The sequence below is a fragment of the Schistocerca nitens genome, chromosome 2, assembly GCF_023898315.1.
Source record: "Schistocerca nitens isolate TAMUIC-IGC-003100 chromosome 2, iqSchNite1.1, whole genome shotgun sequence".
NCBI classification, from domain to species: Eukaryota; Metazoa; Arthropoda; class Insecta; order Orthoptera; family Acrididae; genus Schistocerca; species Schistocerca nitens.
The window spans coordinates 826061765-826086337 of record NC_064615.1 but is presented as its reverse complement, the minus strand read 5'-3'; the positions used below and the strand labels follow the sequence as shown (position 1 = coordinate 826086337).

Sequence of the window (24573 nt, the reverse complement as noted above, 5' to 3'; positions counted from 1 at the left end):
ATGAATGAGTTTGTGAGTGCTAAAATATGTAACATAAATGGCCGTATCTTTTGACTGCACTGACTTAGACGTTAAACGTTTTACACTGCCAAAGGACCATAGACCTTATTATGTGACGTAAGTTTCAACTTAGGTCTATCCGTTTCTGAGAAAACGGGGTCCTAACAGAGTTGGACTGCTTGATAACAAATTACCAAAAAATATGTTTTCCATGTGATATAACTTCAAATTAACAATTTTCTGATTTTTTTCCTTCACTTTTGCTGTGAAAGTTTGCTACTTGCTGAATTTCATGATTCTAGGTCAACAAGGCCTATAGTTTTTGATAAGAGGTTTTCCAAGTATCAGATATGCGACATTAATGGCCGAAAAAGGAGTCTTCACAGACAGACGAACAGAGAGATAGTCTGATAACAATGACAATCTTTTTTTTCATATGGTATAATCATAAATTAACAATTTTCAGATTTTTCCCTTTACTTTTACTGTGAAACCTTACTTTTTACCAAATTTCATGATTCTATGTCAATGGAAAGTAGGTTTTGATGAGAAAGTTTGTAAGTATCAAAATATGTAATGTAAATAGCTGTATCTTTCGATTGTACTGACTTCAAAGCTTCAGTTTTTTTGCACCGTTAAGAGACCACAGATGTTAGTATGTGGCATGAATTTCAACTTGATAATTGGACCTGTCACTGAGCAAAAAGGTTTTTACCTGTCGGACAGACAGACAAGAAGGTGATCCCAAAAGGGTTCTGTTTTTACTAAAAAAGAAATCTGGAGAAATACAGTAAACATAAAAAAGGAGGCACAATGTGCAGGAAAAAATAAAATAGTACATTTTGCCTCCAAATTCTATCCTTTCACATGACTTCTGCTTTTTCTGATCCACATTTCAGTGTAAATTTTTATTTCCCTCGCATAATCATGTATCTTACTACCACCTTTTCCTGTTTCTTACTTTTTTTCTTTCTACTGATGAAACTTTTAAAATTCTGAAAACTAGATGTTCACATTTTTAGCATACACTGAAAAGTGACATATTCAACAATCCAAAATACTTAAGGTAACAGCAGCAACATATTTCTAAACCAGTCTCAAAAAAAAAAATCTTAGAAATAAAAATATGATAACACATTTAGCTTACCTGTTGCTGACATCGAAGTTCCGTTACTTCCTTCTGTAAGTTCTGCACTTCTCTATCTAAACGTTGTTTCTCTGCTGCCAGATCACTGTATTTATGCCTTAGAGTTGAAGACTCTTGAGCAGCAGCTTCCAGCTGATTCATTGCTGCTAAATGTTGACCCCTGTAGTATTCAAGTTCTTTCATTGTGTGATCACATCTTCGTATAGTTTCACTGTGTTGCCTGCAAATTTCAGACTATCTCAACAATATGTTTTTATTTTTTATTTTTATTGTTTCACAGTTCTATGACTTATTTTCTGCAAACAAAAAGACTGGGTGGCTTTGGTTGATAGGTGAGTGCATTACTTTATGAACTGTGTAACATACTTTGTAGAAGACACAGATTCACCTGGTCCTACTCCAAATCCCACGCCACTTTCCTTGACGTTGACCTCCATCTGTCCAATGGCCGGCTGCACATGTACGTCCACATCAAACCCACCAACAAGCAACAGTACCTCCATTATGACAGCTGCCACCCATTCCACATCTAACGGTCACTTCCCTACAGCCTAGGTCTTCGCGGCAAGCGAATCTGCTCCAGTCCAGAATCCCTGAACCATTACACCAACAACCTGACAACAGCTTTCGCATCCCGCAACTACCCTCCCGACCTGGTACAGAAGCAAATAACCAGAGCCACTTCCTCATCCCCTCAAACCCAGAACCTCCCACAGAAGAACCACAAAAGTGGCCCACTTGTGACAGGATACTTTCCGGGACTGGACCAGACTCTGAATGTGGCTCTCCAGCAGGGATACGACTTCCTCAAATCCTGCCCTGAAATGAGATCCATCCTTCATGAAATCCTCCCCACTCCACCAAGAGTGTCTTTCCGCCGTCCACCTAACGTTCGTAACCTCTTAGTTCATCCCTATGAAATCCCCAAACCACCTTCCCTACCCTCTGGCTCCTACCTTTGTAACCGCCCCCGGTGTAAAACCTGTCCAATGCACCCTCCCACCACCACCTACTCCAGTCCTGTAACCCGGAAGGTATACACGATCAAAGGCAGAGCCACGTGTGAAAGCACCCACGTGATTTACCAACTGACCTGCCTACACTGTGAAGCTTTCTATGTGGGAATTACCAGCAACAAACTGTCCATTCGAATGAATGGACACAGGCAGACAGTGTTTGTTGGTAATGAGGATCACCCTGTGGCTAAACATGCCTTGGTGCACGGCCAGCACATCTTGGCACAGTGTTACACCGTCCGGGTTATCTGGATACTTCCCACTAACACCAACCTATCCGAACTCCGGAGATGGGAACTTGCTCTTCAATATATCCTCTCTTCCCGTTACCCACCAGGCCTCAATCTCTGCTAATTTCAAGTTGCCGCCACTCATACCTCACCTGTCATTCAACAACATCTTTGCCTCTGCACTTCCGCCTCGACTGACATCTCTGCCCAAACTCTTTGTCTTTGAATATGTCTGCTTGTGTCTGTATATATGTGTGTGTGTGTGTGTGTGTGTGTGTGTGTGTGTGTGTGCGTGCGAGGGTATACCCATCCTTTATTTCCCCCTAAGGTAAGTCTTTCCGCTCCCGGGATTGGAATGACTCCTTACCCTCTCTCTTAAAACCCAAATCCTTTCGTCTTTCCCTCTCCTTCCCTCTTTCCTGACGAGGCAACCGTTGGTTGCGAATGCTAGAATTTTGTGTGTATGTTTGTGTGTCTATCGACGTGCCAGCGCTTTCGTTTGGTAAGTCACATCATCTTTGTTTTAATATATATATATATACAGCTTACTGTTGCCTCACTGATCAGCAGACAGGTTGCTGTAGCAATAGATGACCAGGAACTTTTTTCCTCCCGCTGGTCATCTATTGCTACAGCAACCTGTCTGCTAATTAGTGAGGCAACAGTAATGGCTGTCCATTCTATATGTGGCTTTAAATAAAACACTCTACAGCACTGAAGGCACGTTATTGCAAAACAAAAAGCTAATCTGAGAAGAAAATGTGGATCAGAAATTTCTGATGCGATCTCTGTGAAAAATATCATTTACTGGCAGTTGTTTAGTTTCAAGGAATACACAATCTGCTTGTACTTCACAGTTTCTTCAGCATCAACATCCTTGTTACGATCAGTAAGCTGTGAGCAAGTGCATTTCTTCCAGGGCAGCTTTCATTTTTATGCTACATGCTGTTAAAACCATCAAACACTTAAAAAGTCCTTGATATCAATTATACTACTAGTAAGCACCAATTCTGGTATTTTAGTGCATTGCGCAATCACACACTAAATGAACATATGAGGAATCAACTTTTTCAGTCTCAGTTCACAAAATTCTGAAAGACCGATTTCTTGGACACACTTCTTTCCACATGCAATGAACTTTTGAACTGCATAGTGACAGTTGTGTCTGTTCTGAAATTTCATTCCATCAATTCTTACAGAAAAGCAGTCCTTCACACCAAGGACAAGTTTGTTTAACTCCAGCATCATCAAAAAATTCTGATAATCATTTTTTTACTGTGTCAGAAAGACTTTGCCCTGTTCTTTCCTTGGTGCTGTTAGCACACCTTTCCAACTTTCTAGCTATTTTACTTATCCCCCCTGAGACACACAAATCTGCTGAGATTTCTTTAAAGCATAATTTCTTTGGTATCAATGTGAGAGAGAATTTTCTCCATATGGGGAGATGAGAGCATTTTTTCTTTTAAGTTTGACAATTGCGGAGTATATTCTGTGCAATTTATACATTCCAGTTTACGTGAAATTGCTTGTTACTGTAACTTGTCGTGGTCAAAGTTACTAGCAGATGACACTTGACTACATATTAACTTTGTGTTTGACATAGGCTTTTATACCATTTACTAACCCCATGAATTTTAAAAGGGAAAACTCTTAAGTAAACTCAATATGCTATTAAACTTTTCAAATGTTTCATTAGATGGAAGATTAGCCAGTTTGATACAGATTTCCACATGACAATTTAAAAACCTGCATTTTACAGTTGATTTACCACTGGTTGATTAATTCAGCTCAAATTTGTTTTCAAATGTGATGATTCTTCTTTGAGAAAGAATTACGGCATTATATTTGTAGAGATTCAAATTTTGACAGCAAAATGGCTATACGATAAAGACAAGTAGTAGGTTCATCACTGAACCTCAGGTCAGAATGACTCAACAGTTTCTTTAATTTAGGAGTGAAGTCTCCAATGTTTTGCAGCGTCTTTTATCAAATAATGTCAGCAAATGACATCTCCAGGAAGACACTATCTCAAACATGAACCCCATATGTAAAAAAGGAATAAATGTGATCCTTATGCACATATTATCCCAGTACAGCAATAAAACACATCAAAACACGTTGTTATAACTACTGTTTTTGCCACCAGGTAGCTTTAAATGCCCAAAAGGGGCAAAATTAGCTAATTTCAAAACAAAACAGCTTATGCAGGAAAATGGCTTCCCTGGAGTCTTCATTTTACTTTTAAAATGTTGAAAGGGTTTGGAAACTATGAATAAGATCCACAAGTTGTTTATTAGAGTCAAGAAATCTAAATCAGATCTGCCAGTTGTTTGTTTACAGGAAGAGACTTAATGAGTAATATAATAGTAAAAATGAGAATTGGAAAATTTAGTAGTCTTGAAAACATTAATGATGAACCACCCAAAACTGACCCTTTATTTGCTCACGTGATTTGTTATCAGCATTCAAAGCAAAAATTCCTGACAACATAATCTCTCTGATTACTGGGCACATTCCTTAATTTTCAAAATTAACACTCTAGTACAAGTGTCCCAGAAATGCTGTAAATTATAGGGCATGTTAGTTTGAGGTACACATAGCAGAGACATATTATTTTCAAAATAATTACTTTTTAATTAAAGTAATCAGTAATTACTACAAAATGTACATAATATATAAGAACGACTAAATGATAAGGCCACATAACTTGAAAACTGAAAACACATGACGCACCAAGGATTGCATAGACAAAATTAGCCTTTCTTATCATGCTACGTATTACTGCCTTGAGGTACTGATCAGGTTCACAAAAGTAGAGCATTCAGAGCATCATGTTAGGTGAAATATAAAATCATGAATGTCAGATGATTACACCATGAATTAGGGGTACACGAAAGGAGCCTCCCCGAAGATCATGACAACGATCGGGCGTACCCTGGGCAACGTTAGGCCTGTGCCTAACAGCCAATCCTTTCAACACCGAGACACCATAAAAAGGCTTTTATCAAAGCCAGCGCTAAATATAATGTCCATAAACATTGAAGGGCTCTCTCATGAGAAAGAAGTGCTACTTGCTGTAACATGTAAAACTCACAACTGTGATCTCTTACTAATCCAAGAGACCCACATTGGCCCCACAAATAGAAGACCAAAGATCCACGGAATGAAATTAGTAATTGAAAGACCACACGAGCAATATGGCAGCGCAATCTTCGCCAAAATGGGCTTAGGTATTATATCTGCAGAACTGACATCTCAAGAAGACATCGAAATCTTGACTGTAGAGTTACAGTCCTGCACTGTGACGTCTATATATAAGCCACCGAGCAGGGAGTTCAGATTTAGTGAGCCAACCAACTTCAACTCACAACCAACGAAAATAGTAATGGGCGACTTCAACTGTCATGGATCAGCCTGGGGGTACAGGCACACAGACAAAAGTGGGGACGACCTAGAAACCTGGGCAGACTCAACTGGCCTTAAATTAATACACGACCCCAAACTTCCATATTCCTTCAACAGCAGCAGGTGGAACCGTGGATACAATCCAGATAACATCTTTGTCAGCGAAAACGTAGCACATCAAACCAGGAAGGATGTGGGAGAACCCCTCCCACATACACAGCACCGAGTTATATTATGTCTGGTTGAAGCAGTTGTTAAACCAGCAACAACCCATTTCCAAAGACGTTTTAATTTTAAACGTGCCCTATGGAACAAATTCTCTGAAGAACTTGACAAAGAGGTGCAGAATCTTGATGCTAGCCCGGAAAAATATGACACTTTCATTGAATTAGTTAAAACTGTCTCCCGAAGAAATATCCCCCGAGGCTGCAGAACTAGTTATATCCCTGGACTTGACGGAAACTCAAAGGTTCTTCTGGAACATTACCAACAGCTCTTCGAGGAAAACCCTTTTTCAGAGGAAACAACTATCGCGGGAGAAGAACTCCTTCAGGCCATATCAGCCTCAAGAACAATGAAATGGTGTAATCTAATCACAAACCTAGACATGAAACAGAATAGCCAAAAGGCCTGGCAACTTCTTAAAAACATCAATAATGACCCCTCATCTAATACACAAAATTTGTATAAGGTCACACCAAACCAAATAGCAAATCAACTTCTACTTAATGGTAAAACCAACAGGAAGCACCCAAGAAAGAAACTACAGAGAGGCACTCGAGAAAAAGACCACCTAGGCACCCCCTTTACTGTGAAAGAATTAGAAGATTCCATCTCCATAATGAAAATTAATAAAGCCGCTGGCCTAGATGATCTACACCCTGAACAAATAAAAATGTTCGGACCTGTTACCAGGCGGTGGTTACTAGATATGATGAACAAATGTGTTCTTGAAATGAAAATCCCCAAGACTTGGCGGAAGGCAAATATAGTAGCTATACCAAAACCTGGAAAAAACCCCACAGACCCTAAAAATTTTCGGCCTATCTCCCTGCTTTGCCAGCTCTATAAAGTCTTAGAAAGAATGATCCTTAACCGCATCTCAGAACATGTAGACAAGAATATAATTAAAGAGCAAGCAGGATTCCGCCCAGGAAGGTCAGGCTGTGGACAAATCCTCAATCTTACACAGTACATAGAAGATGGATACGAGCGGAAACAAATTACAGGTGCAGCCTTTATCGACCTTACAGCAGCTTACGACACCATAAACCACAGTAAGTTAATATCAAAAATATATAACACCACAAAAGACTATCGACTGGCGCAATTCATCCAGTGCCTGTTGCAGAATAGACGGTATTTTGTCACGCTGCAGTCGAAGAAGAGCCGATGGCGGACCCAGAAAAACGGCCTACCTCAAGGTAGCGTCCTCGCCCCATTGCTGTATAATATTTATACCAATGACCAACCGATCAGCATGGACGCTCGCTCCTTCATCTATGCAGACGATACAGTCGTTGCCACCCAGGGAAAAACCTTTGACGAGGTAGAAAGTAAATTAACTTTAGCTATTGAAAAGCTGGGTGACTATTATGATAATAACCACCTCAAGCCAAACCCAGCAAAAACCCAGGTCTGTGCTTTTCACCTACGTAATAAGGAAGCAAGGAGGAAACTCAACATAAGCTGGAAGGGACAACATCTATCTCACTGCAACACACCAAAATATCTTGGGATTAAACTTGACCCTGCTCTCACCTACAAGGAACACTGTTTGGCCACAAAGATGAAAGTGAGTGCCAGGAACAACATCATCCGCAAGCTAACAAATAGCAGATGGGGAGCGCAACCTACAGTTCTCCGCAGTTCTCCACTGCGGAGTACTCGGCACCCGTTTGGCAAAATTCCACCCACGCTGAACAAGTAAATATAGCATTGAATGAGACTGGACGCATCGTGACAGGATGCCTCCGCCCAACTCCCACAAAGCAGCTGTACCACCTCATGGGCATAGCCCCGCCAGACATCAGAAGAAGGACTGCCGCAGAAATTGAGAAACATAAACAGGAGACAGATCCCAGGCATCCAATGTTCGGATACAATCTTCAACCTCGCCGACTTAAATCAAGGAAGAGTTTCCTACAAACAACTGAAGCAACTCTTATCGCCTAGAGCACGACGAGAACAGCTGTGGTACAATGTGGACCCAGGAAGACCAGGGAATAGCCCCAGGGAAGAACCCACAGCTGGCTCTTAACTCCCATATACGACCTGGAAAGCCCTGAATAGACTACGAACAGGCGTCCTCAAGATGCAGAGCAAACTTGGAAAAATGGGGCTACATCAGTGCAGACGAGCCCTGCGAGTGTGGAGAACAGCAAGACCCACAACACCTACTGGTCTGCAGGAAACTAAACAACCCGTGTTCGACTCAAGACCTATTTGAAGCAAATGACAAGGCTATTTAAGCTGCAGTGTATTCGGCTTCACGTGGGATATGAAAATCGCTCTGTTTCGCATCCTTAGCGCTTATCATTACATGTTACATACTTTTCTATATTATTGTAGTTAATTTACCTTATAACCATGTATTATTGTATTATAACTGCTTCTCTTGCATTGTAATATATATATATAAAACAGAGGGATACACGATCAAAGGCAGAGCCACGTGTGAAAGCACCCACGTGATTTACCAACTGACCTGCCTACACTGTGATGCATTCTATGTGGGAATGACCAGCAACAAACTGTCCATTCGCATGAATGGACACAGGCAGACAGTGTTTGTTGGTAATGAGGATCACCCTGTGGCTAAACATGCCTTGGTGCACGGCCAGCACATCTTGGCACAGTGTTACACCGTCCGGGTTATCTGGATACTTCCCACTAACACCAACCTATCCGAACTCCGGAGATGGGAACTTGCTCTTCAATATATCCTCTCTTCCCGTTACCCACCAGGCCTCAATCTCTGCTAATTTCAAGTTGCCGCCACTCATACCTCACCTGTCTCTCAACAACTTCTTTGCCTCTACTCTTCCACCTCGACTGACATCTCTGCCCAAACTCTTTGTCTTTAAATATGTCTGCTTGTGTCTGTATGTGTGGATGGATATGTGTGTGTGTGCGAGTGTATACCTGTCCTTTTTTTCCCCCTAAGGTAAGTCTTTCCGCTCCCGGGATTGGAATGACTCCTTACCCTCTCCCTTAAAACCCACATCCTTTCGTCTTTCCCTCTCCTTCCCTCTTTCCTGATGAGGCAACAGTTTGTTGCGAAAGCTTGAATTTTGTGTGTATATTTGTGTTTGTTTGTGTGTCTATCGACCTGCCAGCGCTTTTGTTTGGTAAGTCTCATCATCTATATATATATATATATATATATATATATATATATATATATATATATATATATATATATATTTATTTGTAAAATGGTGATGTCTTGGATACGATTGAAAAAACATGAATTAGACATTGCTATCATATCATAATATAAGTCACATCATCAATTAATAAAAGTTGTGATGGGTAGTGCATTCATTCATGCTATAACTGCTGTCAGTGCTAATGCTATGAACAGATTCATGCCATATGATGGTCAGTCGACTGAAACTGGTTGTGTAAATAAACAATTTTATCAGCAACTCAAGGCGATAATGTGATTTCCCCCCCCCCCCCCCCCCAAACATTTATATGCTGTCGTGCACCACCTCCGGAAATACACTTATCATATCACTTTTATATAAAAAAATAAAAGTATACTAAAAAAAAGTGAAATAATATATTTTTGTACCTCCTGAGTAGTTGGAGTTCATGCATCGCTTTGTCACATTGTTGCTTAAGGCCATCATAGTCTCTTACAGAGGCAACCCCAGATGAGTTACTTCTGTCATTATTGGACACTGTATAGCTTCTGGACAGCGTTCCTGAAAATTATCCAAAAATTTGTTGTTTAATGAAGCAACCAGCAGCAATGTAAGTAAGTTAGAAGAGAGAGAGAGAGAGAGAGAGAGAGAGAGAGAGAGAGAGAGAGAGAGAGAGAGAGAGAGAGGGGGGGGGGGGGGGGGATTATAACACAATGGAAGGAAGGGGGAAACAAAAGTGTCTGCAAGGCAAGTTGTTTGAGAAAAGTTGATTATTCATAGCAGGCAAAAAATTTTAGCTACATCCTTTTAATACCCACAGACTTGACTATAAAACAACTGGAGTTCTGAAAGAGTCTCAGTTAATTTTCACATACATATATATGTATGTCGAGGAGATTTGAATAATTTATCAGTGTAATAGGACAGTTGTGTTTTTCTATATAACCAATAAGATTAAACAGTTCTTCAAGGAGTGTCTCGGAACATCAACATGAGCTCACAGATGAGAAATTTGCCAACTGAAACACACTTTATCTCAATGAGAATATTCTCTCACAGTGGTGTCACTACCATGATAATGTCTCCAAAAAAAGAGCTGACATTGACTGAGAGGCATGGTTACCAGTCCCACCATAACTTTTCACTTAGTCATTTGGCAACATAGAAGAGCCAATGTGTTTATGCTCTTCTCTTGTGTGAAGTAACTAATCTACATGTTTTTGATCATTTTACCTCTATTTGTTTTTTTGTCTCATCATTTAAGCATGGTCTGAAAGAAGTGTGTTTTTAGTATAAACTTCTGAAATGGTGTAATGAACCAGGTAATTCCAAACCAAAGTGTAGGTCGTGATTCACATTCTGAAAAATTACCACACATTGTTGAAGAGAAGTGGGGAGTTTAAAAAGACTGATATTTCATTTTTCAATACACATTGGGCCAAAAGACAGTACCCACTGTAATGTGGGGATCCACCGTGTTGAAAGCAAAGTGAGTTGAAGTTGTCGCATGTTATTTGTAGTCTCAGAGTCACATGGGTTGTCAACAATTCCAGGTAGTTCACTCCTGTTACTGTCATCAAACAACCAAGGTCCACTTACTCCACGACATGAAATACCATTCCAAAGAGCAACACCACGTTAATTTAACTGGCTCTCAAAAACAATTCTATGGTTCTCTGCATACCAATATGTACAGTTGTGACTGTTGCCATGACCTGATAATTTGAAAGTTGCCTCATCACTTCACACTATCTTAGGAAACAACTCATTATTACTTTATCCTAATACATTTAACACTGTCTCGTAAAGCTGAAGGCTACAACCAGGACTGTTTTCCAATAGCTTGTGTATGACATGAGGTGTGTAATATTTGAATTTGGCCTTATGTAAAATTCTCTGCACAGAAGTCCTAGAAATACACTATTTGAGAGGTAGCCTATGAGTAGACATTTTAGAGCTCTGGATAACCACTTTTAAAACCTTAAGCTTAGTTTCATGACTTATTGTTGGCCTACTTAACCAGGGGCAATTCTCTGTGGCTCCACTTTTCTCAAAAGATTTCTGTAAATTGTAGTCAATCTTCCTTGTGGGTGGAACAGTGTTGGAATTATTATTCCATTATTTATTATTAAATTACAACCACCTTGCTAACACTTTTTTAAGCAAAAACTTTTTTCATAAGAAAATGTCTTTATAACAGATGAAAATCAACAATGTACAATGTCAAAGATGTTTGCTTTAATAACAGTGCATTCTGGTGTTTGTATCAATTATTATCTGAAAAAAATATATCACTGCACTCTGGTGTTTGTATCTATAATTATCATAAACAAACACAATGACATTAATGTTTTCAATAGGTTACGATGAGCGGTGACTTTTGGCCCACCCCATATTTCTAAAATGGTTGAGTCTGCAATGCCTTGTCATCTGCTCCAGTTGAAAGGGATTGTTCAGCTACGGAGAATATTTGATCTGCAGAAAGCAGTAGATGTTCACTATCTACTGTTAAACATCTGCTAAATTTAAAATTATTTCAGAACTTCCTTGTTGTGAATTTTATCACGTACAAACCACTTCTGAAAAGAGTCATATCTAGAGAAAAATACATCTGGATAAGTAAAATTTAACGTTTCAGTAAAGTGTTATGACTTTTAATTAATTTCAAAAATATGTCCTGGGTTGGAGCCAAAGGAAAACGGTAGTAGGTCTTGGGTTGGACCCAAAAATATGGGAAGCCTACATATATTATAAATGACATTTGTTAATTACAGTTCTACACGAATAAGTATGATAGTAGATGAAAAATAACCTTCACTGTTATTGATTAAATCATCATTTGGATCAAAACAGAATTAATAATGCTGCTACATACAATGCGCTCAAATTTTGCTAATCACAGAGAATGAAATTAATGATGACATACACTGTGCCTTCAATACATTTCACAAAATTATTTTCTAGAGTCTCCAATAACTGACCTTTGGTTTACAGTATAATAATACTTCAGTAATCAAAAACTTTGATTAACATACATTGCAATATTTTCAACCTCGAGTAAAAATCTGTAAATGGTAGTCATTGCTGAAAATATCACAGTCTTACATCCATGGGTTTATTGCATAAACCTTATAGTTCTCATATGAGAGACATATAAGACAACTGCATCGGACTGTATCTTAGTGAAGAGAAACAAGCAGTTAAAATGTGACTATGCAAGCAATCAATCACCAGAATAATTGTTTCACTCTACAGCTGAGTGTTGGCTGTTATTTACTCCCTTAGAAATTAAAACATATGCTGGTCTGGGTCAGTACATGAGTCAGCATCTTTGCCTTTCATAGACATTGCTGTTATCCACTGAGCTATGTAATCATAATGCTCAACCTCAACCAAAGCTTGCTTTCTCATAGGAGTAGTAGTAAAGCGAAGCATGCAGGAGAGTGTCCTCTTAAACAGAATCTGTTAGGTGGGTTGGAAGTCATGTTTGTCTCTCAAAATGTCATAGTATTGCCTGCAAAAGAAGAGATTCAGGGTTTGAATCCCTGTTAGGCAAAGAGTTTCAGCCTTTCAGGAAGTACAACAAATAAGAAATCACAATATTCATTACAAGGATATAGTGTCTGTCTGAGGTCAGTCCCATGACCAATGTGATGGCCATTACATCATACTAACGATTCAGATGGAGGGAGGATGACGACTTAGGTAGGGTCGTATGGTCTCTCTCTCTCTCTCTCTCTCTCTCTCTCTCTCTCTCTCTCTCTCTCTCCCTCCCTCCCCTCCCCCCTTTCCCTACGCCCCCCCTCCCCTCCACACACACACACACACACTGCTGTAACCCTCACTGATCTGAAGGTAAGTTTTTACAAATACTAATATATCCAAGGTATAAACCATCACTCAAATCCCACACACAACAGCTGATACTTATAAACATGTGGCATCAATTATATGCAGTACCCATGAAACTAATTCAGTAAGTACACAGTCACGATTACGATTTTTCACAACACATGTGCAAAATCCAAAATTGTCAAGAATGATAACAGGAGAACTTATTTTCATGGATGAACTTGTGTAATTAATGCTAAATTCCTAAACATGAAATGACTGAATAAATGGCATAATATTGCAGACAGACAGAATGGCTAGCCAGTATATACCTTCAGGAAGAAAAATTCCGGTACTGCCAATTGTCAAATTTAAAAGTTAAAACACTCAGCCTAGTTTTTATAACATTAGTTCCTTCCTCAGGGAGGAAACCGGGATAGATAGGGGAAGGTGCAGCATATCAAATAAAATGAAGAAAGTCATCCATAAAGTAAATGTTGATTAAGTGTTCAGTCAACAGAACAGTACTTAAAAGGTGGAAACATGGCTTAGCTGGGTAAAAATTAAGGGAGGAAACTATCACAGGAAATCCCTTCTTCTATCTTTCAGATCATACTGTAGAGTTATACATCAGAAAAACAGGAAAAATATTTGAAGATGGTTGGGCTTCACTTGTCGACTAAGTCTTAATTACTGTTACCACATTTACCAAAAATAATTATGAATTATGGAAGGAGTCAAATTTGTGAACATCTATTAGGCAGTTGTATTAATTAAGAAATGGCAATTCCCAGTCTTTGTGCCATAGAAATGAATGAGCCAGATGAAAATCTATTCTTTTAACACAACAGTTAAAAGATCAACAGATTATCGACTGAATCCATAAATGGGGGCGATCAAATCTCATTTGACGTAATACAGTTTATAATGGACATCAAGTTACCTAGTTTCCAAAGAACTAGGGGCAAATTGAGCTAAATAAAATATGCAAAGACCTTTAAATACATACGCCAATTAATTCAGCCCAACCCCTCCAACACAGAGGTAACCAAGTCAAGGATCAATGACAAAGAAATGGTCTACCATTTTATCAAAGTTGTTTCTTAATAAAAGAAAGGAAGAATGAGGTTTAATGTCCCATCAATGATGAGGTCATTAGACTCGGAGCATGTGCTCAGACTGAGGAAGAATGCAAAAGGAAACTGGATGTGTCTTCATCAAAGAGCCCATCCCAATATTTGATTTAGACAAACTACAGAAAATCTAAATCCAGATGTCCAGATGGGGATAGGGACTACAGTCCTCCAAAATGAGAGTCTAGTGTCTTACCACTGCACCACACTGCTTGATAAAGAGTCTCTATCACAAATTATTGGTGTCCATGTTGAGTTTGACCATTACTTAACAGCCATTTAAGCAACTACATCTACAGCTGTACTCTGCAAACCATAGAGAAGTGCACGGCAGAGGATACGTCCCACTGCACCATTTACTGGGGTTTCTTCCCATTCCATTTATGTATGGAGTGTGGGAAGAATGATTTTTTTAAGTGCCTTTATGCATGCTGTAGTTAATATAATCTTCTCCTCACAATACCTATGTGATGGATTTGTAGGGAGTTTTAGTGCCTTCCTAGGGTTGTAACTTACAGCCAGTTCTCGGAACTTGATAAGTAAACTTCCTCAGGGTGATTACCATACATCTTCAAGAGTTTGTCAGTTCAGTTTCTTCAGTATCTCTGTGAAACTCTGCCGCAGGTCAAACAAATCTGTAATCATTCGTACAGCCCTTCTCCGTAAATGTTCAATATCCCCTGTTAGTCCTATATGGTGCAGGACTCACACACTGAATATTTATTGCAGCTTCTTTCAGACAGTAATTCATTACAGATAATGGCATCATTTGTAAAAAAATCTGAGGTTACTATTAATATTGTCCATGTTGTTGTTGTTGTTGTTGTTGTTGTTGTTGTTGTCTTCAGTCCTGAGACTGGTTTGATGCAGCTCTACATGCTACTCTATCCTGTGCAAGCTTCTTCATCTCCCAGTACTTACTGCAACCTACATCCTTCTGAATCTGCTTAGTGTATTCATCTCTTGGTCTCCCTCTACGATTTTTACCCTCAACACTGCCCTCCAATGCTAAGTTTGTGATCCCTTGATGCCTCAGAACATGTCCTACCAACCTGTCCCTTCTTCTAGTCAAGTTGTGCCACAAACTCCTCTTCACCCCAATTCTATTCAGTACCTCCTCATTAGTTATGTGATCTACCCATCTAATCTTCAGCATTCGTCTGTAGCACCACATTTTGAAATCTTCTATTCTCTTCTTGTCCAAACTATTTATCGTCCATGTTTCACTTCCATACATGGCTACACTCCATACAAATACCTTCAGAAACGACTTCCTGACACTTAAATCTATATTTGATGTTAACAAATTTCTCTTCTTCAGAAACGCTTTCCTTGCCATTGCCAGTCTACATTTTATATCCTCTCTACTTCGACCATCATCAGTTATTTTGCTCCCCAAATAGCAAAACTCCTCTACTACTTTAAGTGTCTCATTTCCTAATCTAATTCCCTCTGCATCACCCGACTTAATTAGACTAAATTCCATTATTCTAATTTTGCTTTTGTTGATGTTCATCTCATATGCTCCTTTCAAGACACTGTCCATTCCGTTCAACTGCTCTTCCAAGTACTTTGCTGTCTCTGACAGAATTACAATGTCATCGGCGAACCTCAAAGTTTTGATTTCTTCTCCATGGATTTTAATACCTACTCCGAATTTTTCTTTTGTTTCCTTTACTGCTTGCTCAATATACAGATTGAATAACATAGTGGAGAGGCTACAACCCTGTCTCACTCCCTTCCCAATCACTGCTTCCCTTTCATGCCCCTCGTCTCTTATAATTGCCATCTAGTTTCTGCACAAATTGTAAATAGCTTTTCGCTCCCTGTATTTTACCCCTGCCACCTTTACAATTTGAAAGTGGGTACTCTAGTCAACATTGTCAAAAGCTTTCCCTAAGTCTACAAATGCTAGAAACATAGGTTTGCCTTTCCTTAATCTTTCTTCTAAAGTAAGTCGCAAGGTCAGTATTGCCTCTTGTGTTCCAACATTTCTACAGAATCCAAACTGATCTTCTCCGAGGTCGGCTTCTACCTGTTTTTCCATTCGTCTGTAAAGAATTCGCATTAGTATCTTGCAGCTGTGACTTATTAAACTGATAGTTCGGTAATTTTCACATCTGTCAACACCTGCTTTTTTTGGGATTGCAATTATTATATTCTTCTTGAAGTCTGAGGGTATTTCGCCTGTCTCATACATCTTGCTCACCAGATGGTAGAGTTTTGTCAGGACTGGCTCGCCCAAGGCCGTCGTCAGTAGTTCTAATGGAATGCTGTCTACTCCCGGATCCTTGTTTCGACTCAGGTCTTTCAGTACTCTGCCAAACTCTTCACGCAGTATCGTATTTCCCACTTCATATTCATCTACATCCTCTTCCATTTCCATAATATTGTCCTCAAGTACAACGCCCTTGTATAGACCCTTTATATACTCCATCCACCTTTCTGCTTTCCCTTCTTTGCTTAGAACTGGGTTTCAATCTGAGCTCTTGATATTCATACAAGTGGTTCTCTTTTCTCCAAAGGTCTCTCTAATTTTCCTGTAGGCAATATCTATCTTACCCCTAGTGAGATAAGCCTCTACATCCTTACATTTGTCCTCTAGCCATCTCTCCTTAGCCATTTTGCACTTCCTGTCGATCTCATTTTTGAGACGTTTGCATTCCTTTTTGCCTGCTTCACTTACTGCATTTTTGTATTTTCTCCTTTCATCAATTAAATTCAATATTTCTTCTGTTACCCAAGGATTTCTACTAGCCCTCGTCTTTTTACCTACTTGATCCTCTGCTGCCTTCACTATTACATCCCTCAAAGCTACCCATTCTTCTTCTACTGTATTTCTTTCTCCCATTCCTGTCAGTTTTCTTTCTCCTGATAACGACGTCCTCTTGGTTAGTCCCCGCCTGGAGATCCAAATGCGGGACTATTTTACCTCCGGAATATGTTACCCAAGAGGACGCCATCATCATTACCATACAGTAAAGCCGCATGCCCTCGGGAAAAATTAAGAATTATGGCTGTAGTTTCCCCTTGCTTTCAGCCATTCGCAGTACCAGCACAGCATGGCCGTTTTCGTTAGTGTTACAAGGCCAGATCAGTCAATCATCCAGACTGTTGCCCCTTCAACTACTGAAAAGGCTGCTGCCCCTCTTCAGGAACCACATGTTTGTCTGGCCTCTTATCAGATACCCCTCCATTTTGGTTGCACCTACGGCAAGGCCATCTGTATCGTTGAGGCACGCAAGCCTCCCCACCAACGGCAAGGTCCATGGTTCATGGGGGGGAGGGGGGGGGATATTGTCCATAAGGTCATTAATAAACAACAAGGACAGCAAGGGTACCAACACATTACCCTGGGCACACCAGATGTTTCTCCTACATCTGACAACTCTTCACCTCAGATAACATGCTGCACATTACCTATCAAAAAGTCCTCAATCCAGTCACAAATTTCACTTGATACCCCATGCGACTGTACTTTTGATAGTAAGTGTACACGTGGTACTGGATCAAATGCCTTTTGGAAGTCAAGAAACAATGCATCTACCTGACTGCTTTAAGCAACAGCTTTCACAATGTCCCACGAGAAAAGAGAGAGTTGGTTTTCATGTGACGAGCGTTCACAGCATCCATGCTGGTTGGTTGTGAGGACGTCATTCTGGTCAAGATACCTCATTATGCTTGAGCTCAGAATATGTACTACGTTTCTACAACAAATTGATGCCGAGGATATTGGACAGTAGTTTTATGGATCACTTCTACTAACTACCCTTCTTGTAGATAGCTGTGACCTTTGCTTTCTTCCAGTCACTGGGCACAACTTTTTGTTTGAGGGATCTACTATAGTTTATAGTTAGAAGAGTGGCTAACTCAGCCACAAATTCAGTATAGAATCTGATAGAGATTCAATCGGGCCCTGGAGCTCTGTTCACTTTCAGCTGTTTCTCAACACCACTGACAGTCATCTTTCCCATGGCATGAGGATTAAACTGGGGCAATTCTTCTGGATTCTCCTTTCTAAAGGAACATTTGAAAACAGTTCAGCATTTCAGTTTTTGCAGCAGCTCTACATGTAACCAAACATTTCATAATGAACAAGAAACACTAGCATAGCAACTAAAAGCCAAAGAAAGGAAAATCTTTGATCCAGTTATAGAAAATGCAACAAGCTGAAAAAGATGGCATCATGAAAGCCATGTTTACTTTTTAACAAAGAAACCAACACACAGAAATGGAGTAGTTTGGGACCTCACAATGCCATCCTGAAACACGACACACTAAATGAGAATCTCAATTGGCAGTAAGTGTTTCCACAAAATATCTAAGGAAGGCAGGCAAAAGTGAAACAAATCTCTCCAAATAGTGGCAGAAGGGTAATGTTCAAAGAAACAAACATTTGAGATAGTGTGATATTTAATTTTAATTATGAACAGCCTCAGTTGCACCGTTTACCCAGAATTTACCTAGGTTTCAGTTGGGATAACCCAACCTTCTTCAGAATAACAGTATCTACTGTTTGTCCATAGTGGACATCATCAAGCTAAAACTACAAATCCATAAATTATCGTCAAACTGTAAAACTTATCTGGCACTGCCTCAGCCCCACTTCGTGACAGCGATGCGGCAGCCACAAGTGCTGTACTAGAACTGACCGTAGCTTCATGAGGCCCAACATAGGTCAATTATGCTCTAAGCCAAATTGTGACTTGGTGACCATTGCTCTAGTCAACCCACTTAAAAACTTGCTTGAGCATAATCGACCTATATCGGTCAATAGTTTTTAAGTGTGTTGACTGGAGCGATGTTCGCCAAGTCACACTTTAGCTTTAAGCATATTTCCACTGTCATTCCCTAAGTTCAATGGCAGTGGTCTCCAGGCCCGTATTATGATGGCAGTGGCCCACACACAGTTTTTACTGTATGTGTGTGGATCACCTCCATGAAGGCAAATTGAGTACCCCATTGCCGCCACATTAACCCCTAATATGGTGTTTTCTGCAACTCATAACCATAACTTCGCCAAGAAGCTCAATCAGGCACGTGCATTAGTTTTTGGCTTGATTCTAGACCATTTCATGTCAAATATACTAATCTTGAATAATCACCATCTAATTTGTATGGCCTGTATTGCCGGATGTTACAGATTAGATATAGACTTGTTCATAAGTTCAATCATGACCATTTGTGTGCTAAGTCAATAGCATGTTCATGCATTGTAACCATAGCTAAGCAAGTGCTTAACAATTACGTCATAAAAAAATTTCTAGACCTAGTCGTAATAATGACGATGTTGGCTTTATATTATCCTTCCCACTCCTAAGTTCTTTTTAGGTGATTAAGCTTCATGCTTAAGCACAAAAATTTTCCTAGATAGGCCATACCTTTTAAGCACATGATGTCTTCCTCATATCATAACCAATGAATACTTCATAAATGTTAAGACAATCGATCTAAGTACGTCCTGCACAGATTAACATATAGGCCCTTTTCCTCAGCTATACCTTTTATTTCACTTTACTAGTAAATTCAAGGTCAGGAGTTGAGTTCACGTCTTGTCCCAGCAAGTAACTATCATACAGTTTATGCGCAGGCGCACGGTATTGTGTCCGCCTAGGCGTGCCTCATGACGCTACGGTCAGTTCTAGTACAACACTCGTAGCTGCCGCATCGTGGTCACGAAGTGGGGCCGAGGCAGTGCCAGATAAGTTTTGCAGTTTGAGGATAATTTATGGATTTGTAGTTTTAGCTTGACGATGTCAACTATGGACAAACAGTAGATACTGTTATTCTGAAGAAGAGTGGGTTATCCCGACTGAAACCTAGGTAAATTCTAGGTAAACGGTGCAATTTAGGCTGTTTGTAATTAAAATTAATATTTATACAGTTGCTGACAGGGCTGCGAAATATTGAAGATATTTAAGTGTGATATTTGGTTCAAATGGTTCAAATGGCTCTGAGCACTATGGGACTTAACATCCGTGGTCATCAGTCCCCTAGAACTTAGAACTACTTAAACCTAACTAACCTAAGGACGTCACACACATCCATGCCCGAGGCAGGATTCGAACCTGCGTCCGTAGCAGTCGCGCGGTTCCGGACTGAGCGCCTAGAACCGCGAGACCACCGCAGCCAGCAGTGATATTTGGCTGAGTGAAACAAATAATAGTAACACTGCTTATATAACTATAACATACATCTCAATTCTATACAACATTACTTCATAAATACCAGAAGCCACACAGTTAAATTCAAAATGTATAGTACGGGACGGTCAAGCATGAAGTAATTACAGGCTTTTCTCAACATTTCACTTACCATTGCTCCCTGTACTATCTAATGATGAGCCGCCCGAAGCCATGTTTAGATCTTGCCGAAATTAGTGTCAAACTATCTTTCTCTCTGCCTCATTTTGTGTCCTTTATGTGTATGACCTGAAGAAGAGAAATAACAGTCACATATATGAAACTGGAAACTTGGAACACAAAACAAAGAAAGTATTTGACCTGTAGTGTTACAGAACGATTCTGAAAATTAAGTACACTGATAAGATTAAGGGCTCAGGAGAGACCTCAAAGAATCAATGCAAAAAGGAATATGTGGAAAACATTGGCTAGTATAAGGAACATTATGACACAAAAGAGAAAACTGAGCTGGGCTGCGTAATAAAAAAGGCTGATGACCCAAACAAACAAATAACTAAAATGGAATAAAGTTAAAAAATGGAATACCAGTAACATATAACTGCAAAAAACCAACATTGTCTTTATTAGCAAGTGAATTAGTAGTAATATCAACCAATAACAGATGCCATACAAATAACTAACAAAGCGTCATTTGTTGCTTGTCTTTAGCTAATGTATACTTTGACTTGAGCTACATTCCAGATGAGATCTGTAACATGTAATGAATTAGTGAACGAATAAGCAGATAAGGGTGATCATTCATTACCTGTTGATGACAAACATCTGCTATAAATAATACACAGTTTGTACTCACAATAATGAAAACTAATAACTATCAAATAGTATATCATATGTAATTTTTCACATAAGCAACTTGGTCCAATAAAAAATAACAATGAGATAGTACTTAGTTTCTCCATGATGGATATTGTTGAACTGCACGAGTGTTATTCAAGGAAGGATTATTGAGGAAGATTCAACCACCCACAATAGATTCTAAAATGCTTTTGCTTTATTCCATTACCGTTTTCAGTCAGCTTTGCCTAAGTACACTGTTGCATTGTACGCATATATTTATGCAATAAGTGTGTTTTTTTATGATACAGGAATAATCTAGCACACACATTAGTTTTTTAATGATTTAATTAAAGGAATTTGTGGTTGCCTATGGTCTCACAGTGCAAACTTTACAAAATACTAATTACTTTTTTATTTTAGCACTTAATCTGTCAATCTTTAAACATGGAAATAGAAAAGATTGTAATAACTACAGAGGTATCTCTTTAATCAGCGTTGTGGGTAAAATCTTCTCAGGTATTGTTGAAAGGAAAGTGCGAGTATTGGTTGAGGAGCAATTGGATGAAAATCAGTGTGGGTTTAGGCCTCTTAGAGGTTGTCAGGACCAGATCTTTAGCTTAAGACAAATAATAGAGACGTGTTATGAGTGGAACAGGGAATTGTATCTATGCTTTATAGATCTAGAAAAGGCATATGACCGAGTTCCTAGGAGGAAGTTATTGTCTGTTCTACGAGATTATGGAATAGGAGGCAAACTTTTGCAAGCAATTAAAGGTCTTTACATGGATAGTCAGGCAGCAGTTAGAGTTGACGGTAAACTGAGTTCATGGTTCAGAGTAGTTTCAGGGGTAAGACAAGGCTGCAACCTGTCTCCACTGTTGTTCATATTATTTATGGATCATATGTTGAAAACAATAGACTGGCTGGGTGAGATTAAGATATGTGAACACAAAATAAGCAGTCTTGCATATGCGGATGACTTAGTTGTGATGGCAGATTCGATTGAAAGTTTGCAGAGTAATATTTCAGAGCTAGATCAGAAATTTAAGGACTATGGTATGAAGATTAGCATCTCCAAAACGAAAGTAATGTCAGTGGGAAAGAAATATAAACAGATTGAGTGCCAAATAGGACGAACAAAGTTAGAACAGGTGGACGGTTTCAAGTACTTAGGATGCATATTCTCACAGGATGGCAACATAGTGAAAAAACTGGAAGCGAGGTGTAGCAAGGCTAATGCAGTGAGCGCTCAGCTACGATCTACTCTCTTCTGCAAGAAGGAAGTCAGTACCAAGACTAAGTTATCTGTGAACCGTTCAATCTTTCGACCAACTTTGTTGTATGGGAGCGAAAGCTGGGTGGATTCAGGTTACCTTATCAATAAGGTTGAGGTAGCTAGGATGATTGCAGGTACTAGTAGATGGGAACAATGGCAGGAGGGTGTCCACAATGAGGAAATCAAATAAAAACTGGGAATGAACTCTATGGATGTAGCAGTCAGGGCGAACAGGCTTAGATGGTGGGGTCATGTTACACGCATTGGAGAAGCAAGGTTACCCAAGAGACTCATGGGTTCAGCAGTAGAGGGTAGGAGGAGTTGGGGCAGACCAAGGAGAAGGTAACTGGATTCGGTTAAGAATGATTTTGAAGTAATAGGTTTAACATCAGAAGAGGCACCAATGTTAGCACTGAATAGGGGATCATGGAGGAATTTTATAAGGGGGGCTATGCTCCAGACTGGACGCTGAAAGGCACAATCAGTCTTAAATGATGATGATGATGATGATGATGATGATCTGTCAAATAAGTACAAAATTGAATATCACCACCAAACAACTCCAGGATGAAATGACAACAATAAGCAAAGGACCGATTGCTACTCACCACACAGAGGAAGCATTGAGTTGCAGACACGCACAATGGAATGACTGCTAACAATAACAGTAATTGCCTATCAATTTTGACACTCTGAATCCTTCTTGACAAAGTCAACTTTCATCTCAATTATGAAGTTATAACACACATCCCATCTTATCCTACTGGCATTTCTCACATCAGTGCAAATGTCTTTTATAATGTAGCTAATTAAATCTCCTGGAGATTAAGATGCCATCATATTACTTCTTGACTGTGAGACGGTTGCTCACTCACTGATGTCCTAATGCATGTTACATCTAAAGTTCATGTTATAACTCTGACGAGAATTATCTTCACAAGAGTCAACAGAAAATGGCATCCATGAACGTTTGGAGCTTATCTTTCGTAAGTACATTTACTCACTGCAAGCTACTTTTGCAAGAAAATAAAATAAAATACACTGTGCAGCAGTCAGTTCTCATAAGAAAGCCATCCTGATAGAGCACTTCGTGGGAAATAAATCTGGATGGGTTGTTTACCGATCTTCACTGCAAACAGATTAGTGAATCAATGTCTGCTATCTCCTACGCTCAACCTAAATGCTTAATACAACAACACTGACTAGACAACTGTGATGATACCTCATAAGCATGCAGTATGATCTTGTTGACCCAAGGCTGAAAGATTTGGAAATACTCAAAGCCTATGACTAATATGAACACAGCTCTGCTCAGGTTTAGCATTGTTCACATGTTTTGCCAAACTCTTGAGGTCCTGAAAGGTTAGTGCAGCATGAATTCAGTTGTCACAGTTTCTACTGCTATGTGCTAGTTCCCTGATACTGCTAGCCTGGCTGAAAGAATGTTGGTTGTAGCAGGCTGAAAAACTCACGTGATGACTAAACACTCAGGTACTTCTGTGCCTTGTTACATAAGTTTAGCTGAACAAAGAATAACTTGGATGTCTGAAACCCAAATGCTCCTATTACTGTTGATTAGGAGCAATAATCTGCTGTAATCTAAGCAATAAAGATACATTTTTGGATTTGGAAGGGAATAACATTTAGTCAGATACAGCAGGCTTCTCAGAAGTTAAAAACAATATATGTGTTTTATAAAAAAAGGAGTAGGGAGGGACAAAATTCAGGTTAGGGTTGTAGAAAAATGTTAAAAACAATAGAGTCAATCAGTGGTGCCGACTTAAGGGGGGGCAAGGTACTTTGTGCCCCCCCCCCCCAAATATTCAAACATGCATTTCTCACCGCTCTCTCCCCCTTCCTCATCCATTACTGGGAAATTTGTTAAAACTTGCACATACATTTTTGCATAATAGTATGTAATGATTATGTAGGAAAAAAATACCAATTTTACGAGCTATTGCGTATTCCTTTCAGCTACTCCTCTAACCTCTGCATATGACGAACTGTCGTGACAGGGTTTGTCCCCTGCATCTGTACTATTCGCACACTTTTACTGTACAGAGGTATGCGGGGAACGAAAGCTCACCATGAGCTCGCAGCGCTTTGGCTGCTAGGACGAGCTCCACTTCCTCCAACAGCAGCCTGCTGGCAGCTTGTAAAAGAACTAATGAGCAATAGAGACAC

General features: G+C 39.5%; 1 protein-coding gene across 1 annotated transcript in view; it reads right to left on the bottom strand.

The window, feature by feature from the left end:
- Positions 1 to 24573, bottom strand: part of LOC126237091 (disks large homolog 5-like) — a 212172-nt gene that overhangs the window by 177248 nt on the left and 10351 nt on the right. Inside the window, exons 2-4 of the mRNA XM_049946894.1 lie at positions 20449 to 20564; positions 9598 to 9730; positions 1148 to 1367 (exon numbers count right to left, since the gene is read on the bottom strand). Coding sequence (XP_049802851.1) covers positions 1148 to 1367; positions 9598 to 9730; positions 20449 to 20491 — 396 coding nt within the window. The 5' untranslated portion in view covers positions 20492 to 20564. The remainder of the gene's footprint in view (positions 1 to 1147; positions 1368 to 9597; positions 9731 to 20448; positions 20565 to 24573) is intronic.